Source organism: Erpetoichthys calabaricus, chromosome 10 (assembly GCF_900747795.2).
Source record: "Erpetoichthys calabaricus chromosome 10, fErpCal1.3, whole genome shotgun sequence".
Classification (NCBI taxonomy): Eukaryota; Metazoa; Chordata; class Cladistia; order Polypteriformes; family Polypteridae; genus Erpetoichthys; species Erpetoichthys calabaricus.
The window spans coordinates 163,860,105-163,878,501 of record NC_041403.2 but is presented as its reverse complement, the minus strand read 5'-3'; the positions used below and the strand labels follow the sequence as shown (position 1 = coordinate 163,878,501).

General features: G+C 40.0%; 1 protein-coding gene across 3 annotated transcripts in view; it reads right to left on the bottom strand.

Annotated features, from left to right (window-relative positions):
• Nucleotides 1–1,485: 1,485 nt before the first annotated feature.
• Nucleotides 1,486–18,397, bottom strand: part of LOC114659735 (carnosine synthase 1-like) — a 72,423-nt gene continuing 55,511 nt past the window's right edge. For all 3 annotated transcript variants that reach the window (XM_051932635.1, XM_028812369.2, XM_051932636.1), the window contains exons 6-9: nt 15,534–15,619; nt 11,300–11,531; nt 8,982–9,241; nt 1,486–8,896 (exon numbers count right to left, since the gene is read on the bottom strand). In XM_051932635.1, coding sequence (XP_051788595.1) covers nt 7,202–8,896; nt 8,982–9,241; nt 11,300–11,531; nt 15,534–15,619 — 2,273 coding nt within the window. In that variant the 3' untranslated portion in view covers nt 1,486–7,201. The remainder of the gene's footprint in view (nt 8,897–8,981; nt 9,242–11,299; nt 11,532–15,533; nt 15,620–18,397) is intronic.

The window sequence follows — 18,397 nt, the reverse complement described above, 5'->3', positions numbered from 1 at the left end:
CTTGCAGTGCTCCAATTAGCAAAACAAAAGAAATGTAAGCACTCATATCTATAATGTTATAAGTCATCTCAATAAAGGCATCAGTCCATTAATAAGGAAATTAAATGATCTTCCTCCACACCAGCATTTTGAAATTGCTTACCAAACTAACTGCACCCACACTAAAATGGCCGAAAGCACATATGATGTTGAATTTTATCCACACTATCCATGTGTACATTGGTGGAAACAAGAAAATGAAGTGTCCTCCATCATATATGATGTTGATAGACCCAAACCATCTGAGGACCACAGGAACATCACTGATGACGCATATAGAAGGTATATCTTGGAGCATAAAAAACTTTTTCTTTTATTGTTAAACTTGTCAGGGGGGTGTTCTGCTTCTACTCTGTTCAGTGCTTGCCTGGCCCGGGTGTTGGGCAGGGTCGTGGGGTCCAGCAGCTGTGGGGCATCTGTTGGTGAAGAAAGATTCACTGATCTTGACTTTTCTGATGATGCTATGATCTTCGTGGAGTTAATGGAGGCTGTGATCAGGGCTCACGATAGACTGAGTGAGGAGTCTGAGTGTCTGGGCTTGCGACTGATAAAAACCAACATCCAGGCCTTTACAGTAATGACCGCTTGGGCACAGCCATCAGCAGTGTGTCTGTCTGCAGAGACAGTGTCGACCTCATCGAGAGGTTTACTTACTTCGGCAGTGACATTCATGTCTCTGGTGACTCTTCCTATGAAGTCACTAGATGGATTTTGAGAGCAGTTGGTGAGGGTCGGTTCATGAAGGCACTCAAAAGGGATGTGTTGTGCTCCCTATATCTCTGCAAAAGGACGACGGTCCGAGTCTTTAGAGTCCTGATGCTTCCTGTTTGTGAGACATTGACACTATCTAGTGACCTGAGACAAAGATTGGACTCCTTCAGTACTGTGTCTCTTTGGAGAATCCTTGAACACCTCTGGTTTGACTTTGTGTTGCTCATGGAGTCCCAAATGAGGCACATTACCTGCATTTTGAGGGAGCGTCAGTTACGGCACTACGGCCATGTGACGCGATTCCCCGAGGGCGATCCGGCTCACAGGACCCTCATTGTTGAGGACCTGAAAGGCTGGACCAGGCCAAGGGGACACCCACGCAACACCTGGCTGCGGCAGATAGATGGTCATTTCCGGGAGGGTGGGACTGGACCGCCTGTCTGCCTGAGGGGTTGCCAACCAGGAGCTGTTTCAACGTGTGGTGGGTGCGGCAACATGCTGTGCCAGTGCCTGCTCCCAAATCTTACCTGACCTGACCTGATAAACTCAAATATTAAATCCTGACATTTTAGGATTAAAGTCATGACATCCTCTACAGGTATTTAAGGAAATCCAAAAAAGCATATGATAGCATGTTAGGATTTATGACAAATATGATCAAATATAACTAATTCTACAGAGTCAAATTCTCAAATTCCCACTTAGTCCATTTTTACGAAATAAAACAAATTCTCATAAGAGAAAACAATTTATTTTATGCATTTTCAGATAAAATACATAGTTATGCTTTAATCAAATGACAGGCTAAGGGTAAAGCAACATTATTTGTGGAGTCTGGAAAGATAAAATAAGATTATTTATGAGGGAAAATGAGAAGAGCCTAAGATTTCCTGTAATGGCGGTTAAGGAGCTCAGTGAAAGGTCAGGTAGAGCACTGCCATGGAGCTTACAGAGTGAACTAAAGGCAATTTTTGAAGAATATCGTCAGGACAGTTTGAGGTGGCTATTCATTTCCAATGGCATTTTTGTTAGCTCAGCTTAAAAAAAATGTTCAGGGAGCAACAATTTAAGAATTGAATACATTGATTTTTTTTAGTTTGATAGAAAAATACAAATGTTAGAACAACTCAAAGTATTTTGTTCACTATTAGTTACACTTCATAATACAACAAACTATCCAACGTTAGCTCAACTAAATATTTCTTTTAGTGCTAACAACCGACTTTCAGTAAGTATAACTAAATAAACAGAGTTGAGCCAACTAAAAAAAAATTATTGGAAATTGGTACTGATTTTTTTTTGTTAGACAAGCTTCACATATTTTACAGTGTCTTTACCAAATATTTTAGTTAATATTAATGAAGATAATGAATACAGAGGTGTCTATACTGCCTTCTACTGTGTGAGAGAAATGAGCTGAAGAAGGTGAGGACACCAGAGCGACAATACATACAGAAAGAACAGGGACACAAGTGGAAAATTAAAGAACCTAACAGATCTCTAGTGTAAAATGTATTCCAACGGGACATTTCATAAACAAGAATGCATAAATACGTACAAACACAGTGCAGAAGGTACATTTGTTTAATGATCTAATCTAGTAGCAAAATCAGTGTAAGACTGCGGATTACACACTGCAGTTGAAATTTTCTCCATCTGAATGAGTGCAGTGCGCTATTAATGAACGATGTTCAAGAATCTCGACAAGCATACATCTGGAAGCATCTAATCTATCGAGACCACTTGGCCGTCTTCTGATTTACTAATATCTACTCGTGCTATTTCTTGAGAGGAAGCCTCTATGACTTAAATATTTATTACATTGTGTAATCAACGGTCTTTTTTGCAGTACTAACAGCAGCTTTAGAGATATCGTCAATACAGTCGATCTAATTTACTTCATATCATTGAAATAGCTCATTTAAAAACTATTGATCTATGTGATTTATGTATAATAAATGAACAAGAATAAGTTGTTTAGGTGTTGCTCTTCATATACTGTATATTATATGATCATATTTTAACTAAGCATAATATGCGCATTTTAGTCTAGCTGTCACCCACTTTTTGAGAAGTCCTATAGAGATGTACACAAATGACAAACCCTTGAATGTGCCTAAAACCAGCAAATGACAAACCAACCAGTAACAAACCCTGGCCCTCGTACATCAGACAAACCTTATTTGTGGAAGTGGGAAAATGTTGGCGAGCCAATAAAGTGCTGCCTGCTTTTTCGAGTCATTGCCAGTGTCAAAGGCAATGTCCCCACTGTTATGTTTTCATTTGTGAAACAAAACACTTTTGTCCAAACTAATGTTTTTTACATCACTTATGTAAGTATCTCCAGCCACACTAAAATGACCGAAAATACATTTAATGAAGACCAATGTCTTTCACTGGTGCGTCATAAGAGCTACTCAGGTGTACCATGGAAATAATAATGTAGTGCACTTAGGGGTGACCCTGATGGGGACAAACTCTGCAGGTGGTTGAGACCTGACTGAGGAGGACAGGACTACCCAGAGAAGCTGTCATAAAGGCAGCTCCACGATCACTGTGTTGCAGACAGAGCACTTCAGACACGTCTGCTAGAGTCCATCAGCCTGGGTGTGTGGTTGCCAGCGATGGACAGTAGTGGATAGTGGGCATACGAGTTGCCTCTGATACATAGAGGGGTGGGCAAAGGGATGAAACAGCTAGAAGATGCCACCCAAAGTCCTCACCAAGTGCTGATCTCAGAGCTGCTTCTTTTATTAACTTTTCCGGTAGCCCCCACCCCTTTGGAAAGTTTAGCAAGCGTATGAGATATAATGTGTTTGCGGTTAGTAGAACAGTGGTATGTCTTGGGATGTTTTTGTTTATAAAAAGTGCAAGGCTGTGAAACACTATTCGCATCGGCGTAAAATCCTTCAAGGGGTGGTAACGCACCGCCAGCCCCAGGATGATTTATCACAAAACCTTTTGTATATGTATGCAGCATTCAAACTATCTTCTTCTTCTTCTTCCATATCTATGCCCATTTTTTATGTGCAATTTCTGATTTTTTGAACTAGACTTTCCAAACGAGGTTTTTGGGAATGATTTTTACGACCAGATATAAGATGTAATACAGGTGGTGACGTAATAAAGATAAATTTAAGCCGTAAGCATGGACTTTAGTTTGCTTTGTTAAGAATCTTGTGATGGTGCTCACTGTGAAGAGCACTGTATAACATAAGTACAGCTGATTAATTGACATTTATGGAGTCTAAATGCAAGAGTAAGGCAGAAACAGATAATTATTTCAGGCTACTATTGCTTCATTTATTGTTATTGTTTATAAATATCACTAAATCTTTAGACAGTCGAAGAGTCCATCATTACACTACCAGTCTGATGTGACCTGATTCCGATTTTTCTATATATCTAACACAGATCGGATTTTGTGTATAAACATATGTGGAATCCAATTTTTTGAGAACAGATACGGGACATTTTTGTTTGTGGTACTAAATTCCAATCACCCATATCTGATTTGGGTTTAGACAGTCAGATTGGATTTTCACTCGAGGACGTGTCTTGATTATATCCACCTGGGACATGTTAAACCAGCGAATGGTCTCTGATGTAGGGATAAAACAAATGATATTTAGGAAACAAGCTCTACTGCTAAAATGTAGAACAGTTTTGGAGTATCAATTGAATAATTTGGACGTGAGCCTCAGTAGGCTTTGCACCCTAAGAACCAAGTTACCTGAACTATTCGGTAACATTTCAGTAGTTATTTACCGCACTGATGCTGATCTTTCTGATCATAAAATAGGTTATTATGATAGCAACTGATGAGAAGAACTCATAATTAATTGCAGAATTACGGTATTTAAGGGTTCCTCTAGGGGGCCTCTTTCTTCCTCTTGCTCGATTTGGCTCAAAAACTAATCAGCATATTGTCATCTCATAACTGGCTTAAGTTTCAAGTTTGTTTCTTTCCATCCAGCTGTTTTAGCTCTAGACCATGCTCAAGAAACGGTGACACACAGACACACATACACACACCCATCGTCGAGATATCGATGTTTTCGGTATCAGGGAGCCCTAAATCTGTCGAAAACCGGAGATCGAAATTTTTGACGAATCTAAAGCTTTCGTTCACCCCCATAGACGATCAGTTATGGTGGATCACCACTCAGGTGTAGCGCATATATTCCACAGAAGCATGTGTGAGTTCACGTGCTATCTGGATATTCAGAGCTCTGAGTTGTGACATTTCACCTTCCCATTTCAGTGTGAATTTCCAGTCGGAGAAATGCGAAAAACCAAAGTAATTAATGATAAACTGTATATTTTCCGTGACAATAAAGAGGAACTAAATGTGTCAAGTGTATATCAATTTGCTCCAATCAACTTGACCACAAAATTGTCATTTCTGCCTAACCAGGTTGCATTTTTTTATTTTATACCATCTCTTCTTAAATGTTTTTTTCTTACGACCCAATCTTGTATTCAGATTGGGGGAGATAAGCCCCCCTTGGAGAATCACCACCAATTACGTTGTCAGCGGAGCAATGTCGATTGTTTAAACTGCCCGTGGAGACCCATCGCGAGACACTTCACCAACCATACTAGATCCTTTTCCACGGAATACAACAGTGAGTCACGACCCCTGCATGAGCCGAAAGGTGGCAACACACATGACGCGACCCATCGTTGAAGAAACTATTTTTTTATACAGTTGACTAACGTGAAAGACCGATGTTACGTTACAACTCAAAAAATTGATTGTTTTCTTTGAATAGCTCCGAGTTCATAGAGCGTTCGTTCATGTGTGTCATGTCCTACCGTCAGTGCGATAGCATGTGAAGGCAGCAGCAGGTCACATGTAATCATTACAGACGGCGGATTGGATTTCGTCACCAATTCCAACTCGGGTACCAAGACCTAGTTAGGTAAATATGACCGGTGGCTGCTTTTACAGCTTAATTCCAATTTCTTCTATTGTATATAACATCAGAATTTTGCAGAGAAGTGTGAACAGCAAAAACGTCCCGATTGTTTAGATCAGGTTTACACCACTTTTGCATGCAGAACTACATCCAGTGCAGATATATGCGACTTGAATACGACCTGTTTTTGAATGCTTGAATTTTCTGGAGATTTAGCACCCCATAACAAATTTTTATGTCACTGTTTATGCGACTTTCGTTATATCTGGTGACAGAGTTAATAACATTTCTGAGGCGAAACCTTGCCAGTCAGTACAGTCCCATTTCTACGTGTTCTCGGAAGTTTTTCCAAAAGAGTTTTGAAGACAGACAAAAAATGGTGTGTAGAGCATTCACCTCTTCACGTTTATAAATGAACGCCCCACACTTTGGGTTGTAGAAGTGTAATAATAATATCTGCTGTGTTTCGGGAGGTGCGTGTGCTCCGGACCCTGAGGGGGACCTCCAACCCTTCTCCTTCTGACTCATACACAAAGTGAGATTGGTTTATGTTTCTAAAGGCACGTTTGCTCTGAACACTGAGGGGTTAAGGTGGTCCAACTATGATGATAATGAGTGGGCCGGTGATACTGGAGAGTGTGCCACCGCCACCCAGTTTCCTTGAACTGTGAGATTCAGTGATTTCAACAAAGCATTTCCAAGTAAACAAGAGGAAATCAGCTCCTACACGTAACGTACAAGCATAACATACATCAGTTTTAAAAGTCATTGATATAACTGGTGGTTTGCAAGGTCAGATATTTTTAATTTTGGATTAAATATTGACTGCATATTCAACTTCTATTTTATTAATACAAAGAAAATGCTTTTGGGGGGGGGGTTATATTAATTTCTTTACATTTATCTATAACAGAATGACAGTCACAATTTCAAAACAAGCCTTGATTCACGTAAAGTGCACTAAACACATCAGCTTAGTAGCCATTACTGAAAAGAAGCAAATGATGAAGACAGTTTTTCGGATGATTCCTCTACCACTCTGGCAGAAACAAACTTTATATAATTTATGGACAGTGCATTCGGTTTATCAATTGAAATGTGAGTTTTTGTCTTGTTTGGCCATAGGGACAATTCTTCATAACTGGCATGTATGAGGAACCCATGAAGACGAAGAGCGGGCAAACAGTTCTGCCAAGTAAAGCGACGTGCCTCATGTTGCCTCCCACTCATCTGGAACACTTCACCTTATCTAAACCTAGGATTGATGACTACATATTCCTGTTTTTTTGCGGACGGCAGTTGGATGAAAAACGCTCTCGAGGAGATGTTCTCAGGTCTTAAATGATGACTTGCTGAGGTCATCACGTTATCATCTGACTGATATATCATATCAGTTTCCCTCTTATTATTAGTAATGCAACAGGAAAAAGCCAAAATCTGGATGTGTATCCTAGGTGATCGACCAAACAGGCTTTTCTACAACAAGCTCTAAGTCTATAAACATAAGAAACGAAACCGTTCCCTAAATGCTATTTGAAGTCAGATACGAAATAAGAGACGGGGTAATCAGGGGAATCAATTCCAAGTATTTGACAGATGCTTAGTAGCTGTAGCCGAGCCGTGTCCCTGTCTTGGCTCTGACAGGCCACATTGCAGTAGGGCTCCTCGTATTCGCTGGCAATCAGCTCATCGTCCAACTGATTCAGCCTTATTATCCCCCTGGCATGCAGCAGACGAAGAACTTCAGAGCTGGCGGTGGTTTTAAGAGCTCTGAGATGCTGGGAGACAACGCACATCACGCCGATAAGATGGCACAGCGGAGGGGAAGCTTGGTGCAACCTAGGCCGTACTCCACAAGCTACCATGAAGGCGGAAAACAGAATATCGACTCCATAGATAGCCCGGATCCAATCTCGAAGGTAAAAGCCACCCATCCTGGCATTGATCTCAATCAACCTGGGCCCAGTGGGGGTCATCTTCATTTCAACGTTAAACACCCCATATGTTAATCCGCAACCCAGACAGCAGCGAAGAGCTGCTTCAACAAGCTGAGCTTTCTTGTCGGGGCGCAAGTAGCTGGGCATGGCAGCTGCCGTTTCGGTAAAATATGGCACTCGAGTTGGACCGTTGTCGGAAACAAAGGAGGCAATCATTTGGCCATTGTAGACCACCAAGTCTACATCGTGCTCCGTGCCAGACAGATACTCCATCATGGTCATGGCATTACCCCAGCCAAGACCAATGCCCGGATAATCGGTTTCTTCCCGAAGATCATTGGATATTTTCTCAAAGTGGGTGTGGCTTTGCTCCTGATTGTCTACTCTTTTTACACCCACTGCCCCGGCACCAAACTCCAGCTTCATTACAGCTGGAAAGTTTATCATTTTGGATGCCTTTTCGATATCTACATGGGATTCCAGGTGGTAGCATGGGACGGCATAGATGTGAGGGGATGGGGTCCAAGAAGAGTGATAAGCTGAATTAATAAAGGACCCCAAAGATGAATTTGAATCTGGGTTACCGGTGGGGTGACAAAATAAAGACTCAGTGTTACCAACTTGTGGATTCCCACGCGTCAGGGGTGAGATGGGATTTGAAGATTCAGATGAAGGAGAGATGGGAGACAGGTGCACGCTATCCTGATAAGCGCTTGGACAATTTAAATGGGAAGATGTGGAAAACCGGTCATTTGCAGCCTGATTAGATTTTTGTAGCATAGCATGAAGTGGAGACTGGTTAGAAAATGGAGGAGAGAAAGAGGAAACAGGGAAAGGATCTGTAGCATGTGAAGCTTTAGGAATGGAAGCAAAGCAGGTGGACTGGGTGTATGAAGACAAGAAAGTCCCAGTGGACTGCATGGTGGACTCGGGACAGCTGGGAAACTGGTGGGTGAGGTTTGGAGTATATGTAGACGGTAATGGCACATTAGTAGAGAAGGCCCTCTCCAGCAGCCGAAGATGGGTTTGGCTCTTCTGTTTAGCAGTCTGGACAGCAGACAACGGGCTGCAATGCAGACCTAAACGCTCACAAACCATTGCTACCAACACGATGCAATCATCCCAGAAAGACAGGCAGCCATCGGGCTTTATGCCACGTTCAGAAAGAGATTCACAGATTTTGACACAGTGCTCGGGGTCTCGCTTGTGGTCAGTCACATCCAGGTGCAGGAAGGTCGAAACCAGACCCGCCGCAAAATGAGCAGGGTCGGATTCAACAAGATGTATCTGTGGAGAAAGGTTAGGGGTAGGGTTAGTGACTTATTTTAATTCAAAGGAAAGACAACGAGACCCAGCGGACAGATGGATTTACCTTTAAGCCGTAATCTCTTGCCGATTCCCAAATGAAGCTCTTGCTGACTCCTCCAGCTCCAATGACGAGGACATTTCTTCCCTCCATGATATAGCGTTGGGAGCGGTTTAGGGGGGTATGCAACAAGGCTTCAGCCAAACCAGGCTGTCCAGACCTCCAGACAGGAACAATCCGTAGCTTTCTAAGCAGCGTGATGTTTTGATGCCGAGCAGAATTGGGGGTGATGACCTGTCCAGAAGAGGACAGCACCAAATCAACTCCTGTGGGGGGGGGGGAAATAAATAAATAAATCAAAGACAAATTTCAATAATTTTGGTATGCTGCACATTATATATAACTTAACTTTGCTATGATTTGTATGTATTATAAATTATGTGTACAGTAAGGCCTCCTTATTTATGGGGGTTAGAGGCTGATACCACCTACAAAAACCGAAATCCACAAATATGGTTCTCACTTAAATGTGGAATTTAAAAGAGTTAATCGAAAGCTTCAATGTCATGTAAAAGAGATTAATTAATACATACATTTAAAATAATAATTTTAAAAATGTTTTATAAGTTTACATTCTTGTATAGATTTTGCAAAACAAAAAAAAAGAATTAAAAATGCAGCTTAACACACTCTTAAAAATTAAACATACGCTATTAAACATATGCTATTCTTTGTTTGTTTGAATAGCGTATGTTTAATTTTTAAGAGTGTGTTAAGCTGCATTTTTAATTCTTTTTTTTTGTTTTGCAAAATCTATACAAGAATGTAAACTTATAAAACATTTTTTAAATTATTATTTTAAATGTATGTATTAATTAATCTCTTTTACATGACATTGAAGCTTTTGATTAACACACTCTTAAAAATTAAACATACGCTATTCAAACAAACAAAGATATGATGGACCAGATGAGTTTAATTGTGTACTGCAGGACTTCTCTGTACCCCATAAAGAAGGATCAGTTGAGGGTGAGATTTCTGGGTGGCATATTCTAAAATTACAGAAACACTGAGACAGGTAGTTAACTTTACTTTTATCTTACTGAATTGAAGAAAGCCATGTAAGGTGATAAAATATCTTTTAGATCCTCCTTAAATTTTGTTGCTTGAATGAAGTTTTTAAGTTGTCATATTCATAGACGATGTCTGCAAGGTGTTAGGGCGTCACATAATGTCATGGCTAAGATTTTGCACCAAGGTTCTTTGCTTCTTCTTTTTGGGAAGACTGAGAGAGAATTTAAATGATGCGAATACTGAGACCCAACTGTACATTATTTGAAACCTGTTTTGCTCTTCTGTCTATGTAAATATAGAATTAGATTCTGCTATTGTTTCATTACTTAAATGTTATTATAGGATTGTAAAAAATGTATAGCTTCATGAGGCACCGCCATTTTGTGGGGTATTTGTTGCCATGTCTGCTAGACAATTGACTCAGCAGTGTGTGGTTCATGACATCTGAGATCTATCTATCTATCTATCTATCTATCTATCTATCTATCTATCTATCTATCTATCTATCTATCTATCTATCTATCTATCTATCTATCTATCTATCTATCTATCTATCTATCTATCTATCTATCTATCTATCTATCTATCTATCTATCTATCTATCTATCTATCATATTGTGCCTTTCAAATCTATGTATTATATAGTGCCTTTCACATTATCTATCTATCTATCTATCTATCTATCTATCTATCTATCTATCTATCTATCTATCTATCTATCTATCTATCTATCTATCTATCTATCTATCTATCTATCTATCTATCTATCCTCTTATTTATTATTAATTTATATATGGGTTGTAGTGACTTTCAGTTCTACAGTATATGTGTCTAATATTTTGTTGTTTCAATGCAATTTTTTGAGAGATCCATCTAACGTATATATATCGCCCTTCATTCCAATTTATTAATTAATTAGTGTCTTTCAATTGAATCTATCTATCTATCTATCTATCTATCTATCTATCTATCTATCTATCTATCTATCTATCTATCTATCTATCTATCTATCTATCTATCTATCTATCTATCTATCTATCTATCTATCTATCTATCTATCTATCTATCTAACCTTTGTCCCCTAGACAAATCAATTTTAAAATTCTTGAACCAAAAGGAAGAAAGAACAATAAGAGGAGCATACCACCAACAGCAAATCAATCTGAGAGTGCGATTTAAGAGTTTTCTGTGTGTTTTGGTGGTCCTTGGCAATGTATGCTGTAAAGCCGTCAGTTACTTATCTCACTTGCTCAGCACGTCTACAATCAAGCATCTTGAAATCATTTTTGCCCAATAAAACTGCCACCTACCAATAAGATCCATTCGGGCTCCTCGACCCCCACGCTGCTCCGGTGACATTTCCTTCTCCATTTCCATGATGGCCTTCATGCAGGCTTGAGCCTTGTCTCGAACTTGGTTTTGGATGTTGTTGCATATGACGGGGTCAGCAATGCCCCATTCTTGAAGGGTTGTTTCCAGAGTCTGGGGCAGTGAACTGCCATGGTGGAGAGGCTGGTCAGCTCGACCTACACTACAGATGAGCTGTGAAGAAAACAAAATAAACAAGGCCGTGTACAGTTTGAATGCTGCATATACATGGAATAAAAGGGAAATGATTCACCAGTAGCTACAGTTTTGAGAGCAGTCCTGCGGCTGGTGTCGTAACCATCTCTTCAAGGAGGACACTTCATCCTGTTGTTTCTGCTAAAGTGTGCACAGCTAATGTAGGCAAATGAATACATCATATGGCAGCGTTTCTCAACCTTTAAGTACTTGCGACCCGAGTTTTCATAACAGTTTTAATCGTGCCCCCCTAACGTTTTTTGAAAGGAGCCCACTAATACCAATTTGTTCTTTTTAAATTAATAATATATCATAGATGCATATTTTATTATACCTACTTAACTTTTATCGACATTTATCTAACTCTATATTTATTTTTCTAGTATCAGAATGTAGTTTAAGTTCATTTGTTTTGGTTTCAATAGATGTATTTTTCATATTTTCGATTCTTGTTTTCTTTTTTTCACATCTTCGTGCCCCCCTTTTTGTTACTTCGTGCCCCTCCTAGGGGGGTCCACCCCACAGTTTGAGAACAACTGGCATATGCACTTTTGGACATTATAGTGTGGATGCCGATCAATGAAAATATAGTAGTGTGGACAAAGACTGAGTTTTGCTACTTATACTATTTATAAGTATGGAACCTTGTGAATTTCCCCTTGGGATTAATAAAGTATCTATCTATCTATCTATCTATCTATCTATCTATCTATCTATCTATCTATCTATCTATCTATCTATCTATCTATCTATCTATCTATCTATCTATCTATCTATCTATCTATCTATCTATCTATCTATCTATCTATCTATCTATCTATCTATCTATCTATCTATCTATCTAATCCTGCCAACTACGCTATCTATCTATCTATCTATCTATCTATCTATCTATCTATCTATCTATCTATCTATCTATCTATCTATCTATCTATCTATCTATCTATCTATCTATCTATCTATCTATCTATCTATCTATCTATCTATCTATTGTGGAGGATTGCCGGCTTTTTCTCCGGCCCTCACCCCCAGGCCGCCAGGAGGAGCTCTCCCAGCAGCGTGGACGTGCCCCGAGTTCCAGCAGGGCCTCATGGACTATGTAGTTTTTATATACAGCCCTGCTGGATACCTTGGGGGCCACCAGGAGTCGCTGTAGTGGGGCTCGTGGACTCTTATGTGCCCTATAACCCGGGAGTACGTCACGGTCACGTGACAGGAAGAAACGACGTGCTCCCAGGTTGAAGAAAAGGACTGTTTACCCTGACCCGGAAGGGAAAAGGAACTGTGGACAGATTGGGCAGGAACACCTCCGGGTCAGGGTGTATAAAAGGATTGTGGGAAAGCCCAGACATTGAGCTGAGCTGGGAGGTAGGGTGGCGAAGTGTCTGGGCGAGGAGGATTTGTGATTATTGAGAGTTTATTGGTGATTTATATGAGCGTGGAGTGGAGGGTGCTTTGTGCACGTCAAGACAAAATAAAGAAGTCTTGTACTTTTATCCAGTGTCTGGAGTGGTACCTGAGGGTGTTAGAGGTGGCTCCACGCCTCTACTGCTACATTATCTATCTATCTATCTATCTATCTATCTATCTATCTATCTATCTATCTATCTATCTATCTATCTATCTATCTATCTATCTATCTATTATATAGTGCCTTTCACATCTATCTATCTATCTATCTATCTATCTATCTATCTATCTATCTATCTATCTATCTATCTATCTATCTATCTATCTATCTATCTATCTATCTATCTATCTATCTATCTATAAAAATCATTTTACTCATCACTGATGTATGATGTGCATGCACATATGGGACAGCTTTAATGGCTCTAGTGAGGGTAATTCTCCATCGCTCCAGGAGAGAAAGGTCTCGGTGAAAGAGGTGACCAAGAACCAGACAGTCACTCTGGCTCAGCTCCAGAGAACCTGTATGCAAATGGGAGAAACTTCCAGAAGGACAACCATCACTACAAACATTCCACCGATCTGTGCTTTATGTGGCTGGAGAGAAGTTTCTTCTTGGTAAAAGACAGGTGGAAGCCCACATACAGTTGGTAAAAAGGCACCTAAAGGACTCCCAGAAATGTGAGAAACAAGACTTCCTGTGTCCGATGAAGCAAAGATAATGCATCATGTCTGGAGGAAACCAGGTACTATTCATCACCTGTGCATTGTCATTTCAAATGGTGAAGTATGGTGGTGGCAGGCTCAGGGACTGGGAGACTAGTCAGGGTTGAGGGAAAGCTGAACAGAGCAAAGTGCAGAGATCTCTTTAATGAAAACCTGCTCAGAGTGATCTGGACTGGTTCATGTTCCAACAGGACAATGACCCTAAGCACAAAGCAAAGACAACACAGGAGTGGCTTAGGATGAACTCTAGGAATGTCCTTGAGTTGCCCATCCAGAGCCCAGACTTCTCTGTGGAGACGTGAAAACAGCTGACAGTCTCCATCAAACCTGACTGAGTCTGAAAGCATCTACAGAGAAGGGCAGGAAATCCCCAAACCCGGGTGTGCAAAGCTCATCACGTCAGACCCACGAAAACATTACAATACAATGCAATACAATTTATTTTTTGTATAGCCCAAAATCACACAAGGCCTCTTGACAGCCCCCCAGCCTCGACTCTCTAAGAAAACAAAGAAAAACTCCCAAAAAAGAAGGAAAAAATGGAAGAAACCTCGGGAAAAGCAGTTCAAAAAGAGACCCCTTTCCAGGTTTGGTTGGGCGTGCAGTGGGTGTCAAAAAGAAGGGGGTCAATACAATACAATACACAGAACAGAACACAAGTAATCCTCAATACAATATAAAAATAAAAATATTACAAGTATGGAGCGGAATTTAACAGTAGATGATATCACATAATATGATTTGGATTTGTTTAGAGTCCTGGAGACCTCGGCCTTCAAGCTGGCTGTCCCATTTGGCCATTCCACAGCTGAGACAGACGTTGGCCTGTAATCACAGCCAGAGGAGGGTAGAAGGTCTGAATACTTGTGTCAATTTAATTTTTCACTTTTTTTATTTTTAATAAATTTGTCAAATTCCTAAAATCTTATTTGTCATTCGAGGGTATTGAGCGTTGCTTGATGGGAGAAAGAATGACACTACATGATTTTTCGCACAAGGCTGGAACATAACAAAATGTAAGGAAGTGAAGGGGTCTGAAATTTAAGCAAAAGAAGATTAAGAGGAGACCTGACTGAAGTGTTTAAAATTATGACGGGAATTAGTCCAGGGGATCGAGACGGTGACTTTAAAAATGAGTTCATCAAGGACACAGTTGGAAACTTGTTCAGGGTAAATTTTGCACAAACATTAGGAAGGTTTTCTTTACACAAAGAAGCGACCAAGTAGTGTGGTAGACAGTAAGACTTTAGGGACTTTCAAAACTCGACTTGATGTTTTTTTTGGAGGAAATAAGTGGACAGGACTGGCAAGCTTTGTTGGGCTGAATGGGCCTGTTTTTGTCTAAATTGTTCTAATGGATGTTTTCTGAATCATCTGTAAAGGGCCGTACCACAATCAATAAAGAGTGTGCAGTCCAGGCCCAAAGTAACAAACCACCTCCTGCTTTAATTCTTAATTAGCAAACCATTCCCTTCATTGAAGTAAAAGCCGATCTGATCAGGAGAAAAGATTTGATCCAACGAAAGAGCTGCGTCCTGCCTAGGTGTTTATCTGAGATGGGTCCAGCTGCAGATCTCCGCAGCTCTGCACTTCAGTAGCTCCGCTGGGGAGCCAATTGGATTGCAGGTTTTTGTCACCTGGTTTACTCCTCCAACCCTCACTCAACCCTAACCTTAACCAAAGTGTAACCTGGCTGACCTTAATGTAAGGCGACAGCCTTTCTTGACGGAGTTGAGCGCTGGAGGTTTGCCGCTGGAGTCTTTCATTTTTATTTTTCCCCCCTACCCGTACTCTTGAAATACCTAAATGAAGCAAGCAAGGTGCAAAAACAGCACTCCCTCTCACCTGGTTTAGTAGAGGCAATCCTTCCGGGGAGCGGGTAACAATCGCACAGATTCTAAATGCAAGGTTAGGCCGTGGCACACTGACCCCTGAGAAAGAATGAAAAATATCACATTGAAAATACATACATGAACAGACCTAATCAGAAGAGATGAATTTGTGAAATTATACACAAGTGTATTTTACATTGAATAAAGATCAAGAAATTGGCGCCATTAGCATTCTCGTCTGCTGAACAGTTAAAATCATTATGTGGCCGCCGACTGATATCTCTACTCATTTAGTCTCTGCAGACATGGATTCCTATGGTTATGAGTCATCTCCTCAGCTGTTAGGAGCCAGACGATGAATCCGGCTGATAACTGATCTATTCAGTTTTGGAAATCGGAAGACACGGTGGTGTGGCCGCGCACTCTCGTATGCATATTTTACAAGGAGCTCGATTTGACTAAAATTGTGGCGAGAAGGAGCCTTCAGTATTCTTCAGGTATAATCCATGTACTTAATTGCGACTTTTTTTTTTTTTTACCATCTTGAGGATCTCCATGCTGCATTTCTAAATTAAAATGAAATTTGTTAATTCAGAACTACTGAAGAAAGTCTCTTACTTCTTAACGTGCGTTTGTGTTATATTGTTGTTTTTGTCCTCTTTGTATTATTATATTTTCTATTTTTATGTCATTCCTGTCAATTTTGTTCATTATTGGTTAGTTATGTACTGTCTCTTTGTTTTCTTATGTTCCTTGTTCTTTGTGGGTGAAGCACGGGTGGGCGGGGCCACCATGACATCACCACTCCTGGGCCCTCCCACTGGCTATTTAAGTCAGCTGAGAAGGCTCAGGAGGCAGAGATCATTTGGTTATTGACGAGTTTCAGTAACTATTGTACTTCTTTGTTGGATTTTCCATTTTTTTTTATTATTTTCATGTTGTCATGAGATTATTCTTATGGCTTGTGTAGCTGGACTTGTTTACTGTGGATTTCCATTTTAACGCCTCTTCTTCTGCTTCTTTTAGACACTTTGTGGAACTTCTGCTCTTTGAATTAAATATTTATTTCTAAAGATCGTTTGTTGTCTTTTTGTTCACAAGCCAGGAGGCTTACGGTTATCCTCTCTCTTGTGTACATTTCGTGTTGTTTTTTTTCCCACTTCCATATTTTTTGGGGATGCTGTCAGGCTAAGTTTAGGTGAATCTCTTCTGGGTAGGCTACTTAAGGTGCTGGCTTGCTTCTTAGACTCTTTTTGAATGCCTCACACCCATTTTGCCTTTGTTTAAGACTCGATTTCAAGACACTTCCACTTTTTTTTTGTCTCCAAATGGTTTTAAAATATCTTTCCCAACACCCTTTATAGCTTTTCATATTCATTGTCTTCACGCTTGAAGCTAGTAGTATCCTTAAGGGCAGCTTTACTTCAAGTGTCTGCTAGGCCTCTACCTTTATTTTCATTCCATTGACTCTGACCACCCCTATGAAAGCTCCACCTAATAATATTTTCATCATCAGAAAGAATAAAAAAGCTCTGGTTTAGCTATGGCCACCCATCCAAACAGGGCTGACGTCTATAATTCCTAATAAATGATCACATCATATTAATGCAAAAAGCTAGGGGTGACACGGTCGTAAGTAACAGCTCTGCGATCAACTGCTGATATAACCACTCATCTTTACAACTGAGGAGAATGATACATTTTCTGAAAGAGCGCAGCTGTCGATGGCTTGGTGCAAGACCAAACTGTTATGGGGTCTTCCACATCAGCTGATCTCATTCCATGCTGCTTTCAATGAAAAACATCTCGGAGATGGCAACAGTTGAAGAGGTGAGAAGATTTTTCATGGTTGAGAACAACATATTGAGGATAGCTTTTAGTTAATTTTGTGCTGTTTTGAATCTTTTTCCTACCATAACTGCCACTGAGATGTCAGCCAAGAGATAATTTTTAAAGCTCACGTTAATTAAAATGAATTGCACAGCATTGTGGGCCGTCATGACAGTCTGTGTAGATCTGTAATCCTTTCTGTTGAGATTTGGCCATGAATGGCATAATTGAAGATTTTGCTAAAAGGGAGGCCCAGAGAGTGTAGCCGATTTTTTGTCACTTGGCCAATATTGTAGCATTCATTTTTTTATTTCCCCATCTGGATCGTTCATTGCCAGCTATGCAGTATTTCGGAAACATTTGCTCAATGACAAATACAGAAAATGTTGTGGTTTTGTTGTTTTGCTTTTGTTCTGCTCTTATGCATTCTATATATTGTGTATCAATTCTGCGTATGACAGGCCATAGCATTTGAAGACAACCTATACCTAAGCAAATCAATGAAGGTAGGTACTGTATATCTCGATCACGTAAAATGGCTTGACTCTTCCTAGCAATTGGGAATATTGTGTCTTTGTGTTGTGTTGTTTTTCACTGCAGATAAGAATGGAACTGATTTAGATTTGGTCACAACTCGGAAATATCTGACTGAGACCCACGGGGATGATATGCAGTTAAGTGGTAAAACAGCTTTGTTTAAACCCACCAGAATTTATACGATTATTTTTCATTAACTTTCTAGTGGCATCGATGTAACTGGTATTAGGGCATGCTACAGCCATCAAGAACAATGTAATAAATAGTATTATTCATTTGTGTCATTCATTTAAAACATAAATATGTCATTATGAGTACAGAAAATTAAGGTCAAATATTAGATCTGGTTGTGGACTGGAAAATGAGAGAGACCGTGGTGAAAAACTGGTAAGAATCAAGTGAGATGGTAAAATTTTGGATACCCAACATTCAGTCAAAGCAATCCTAAAAGTACGAAGCGTTGGTCAAAATTTGTTGTGAAAAGACTGAGTAGAAGACTCTAAGCAGTCT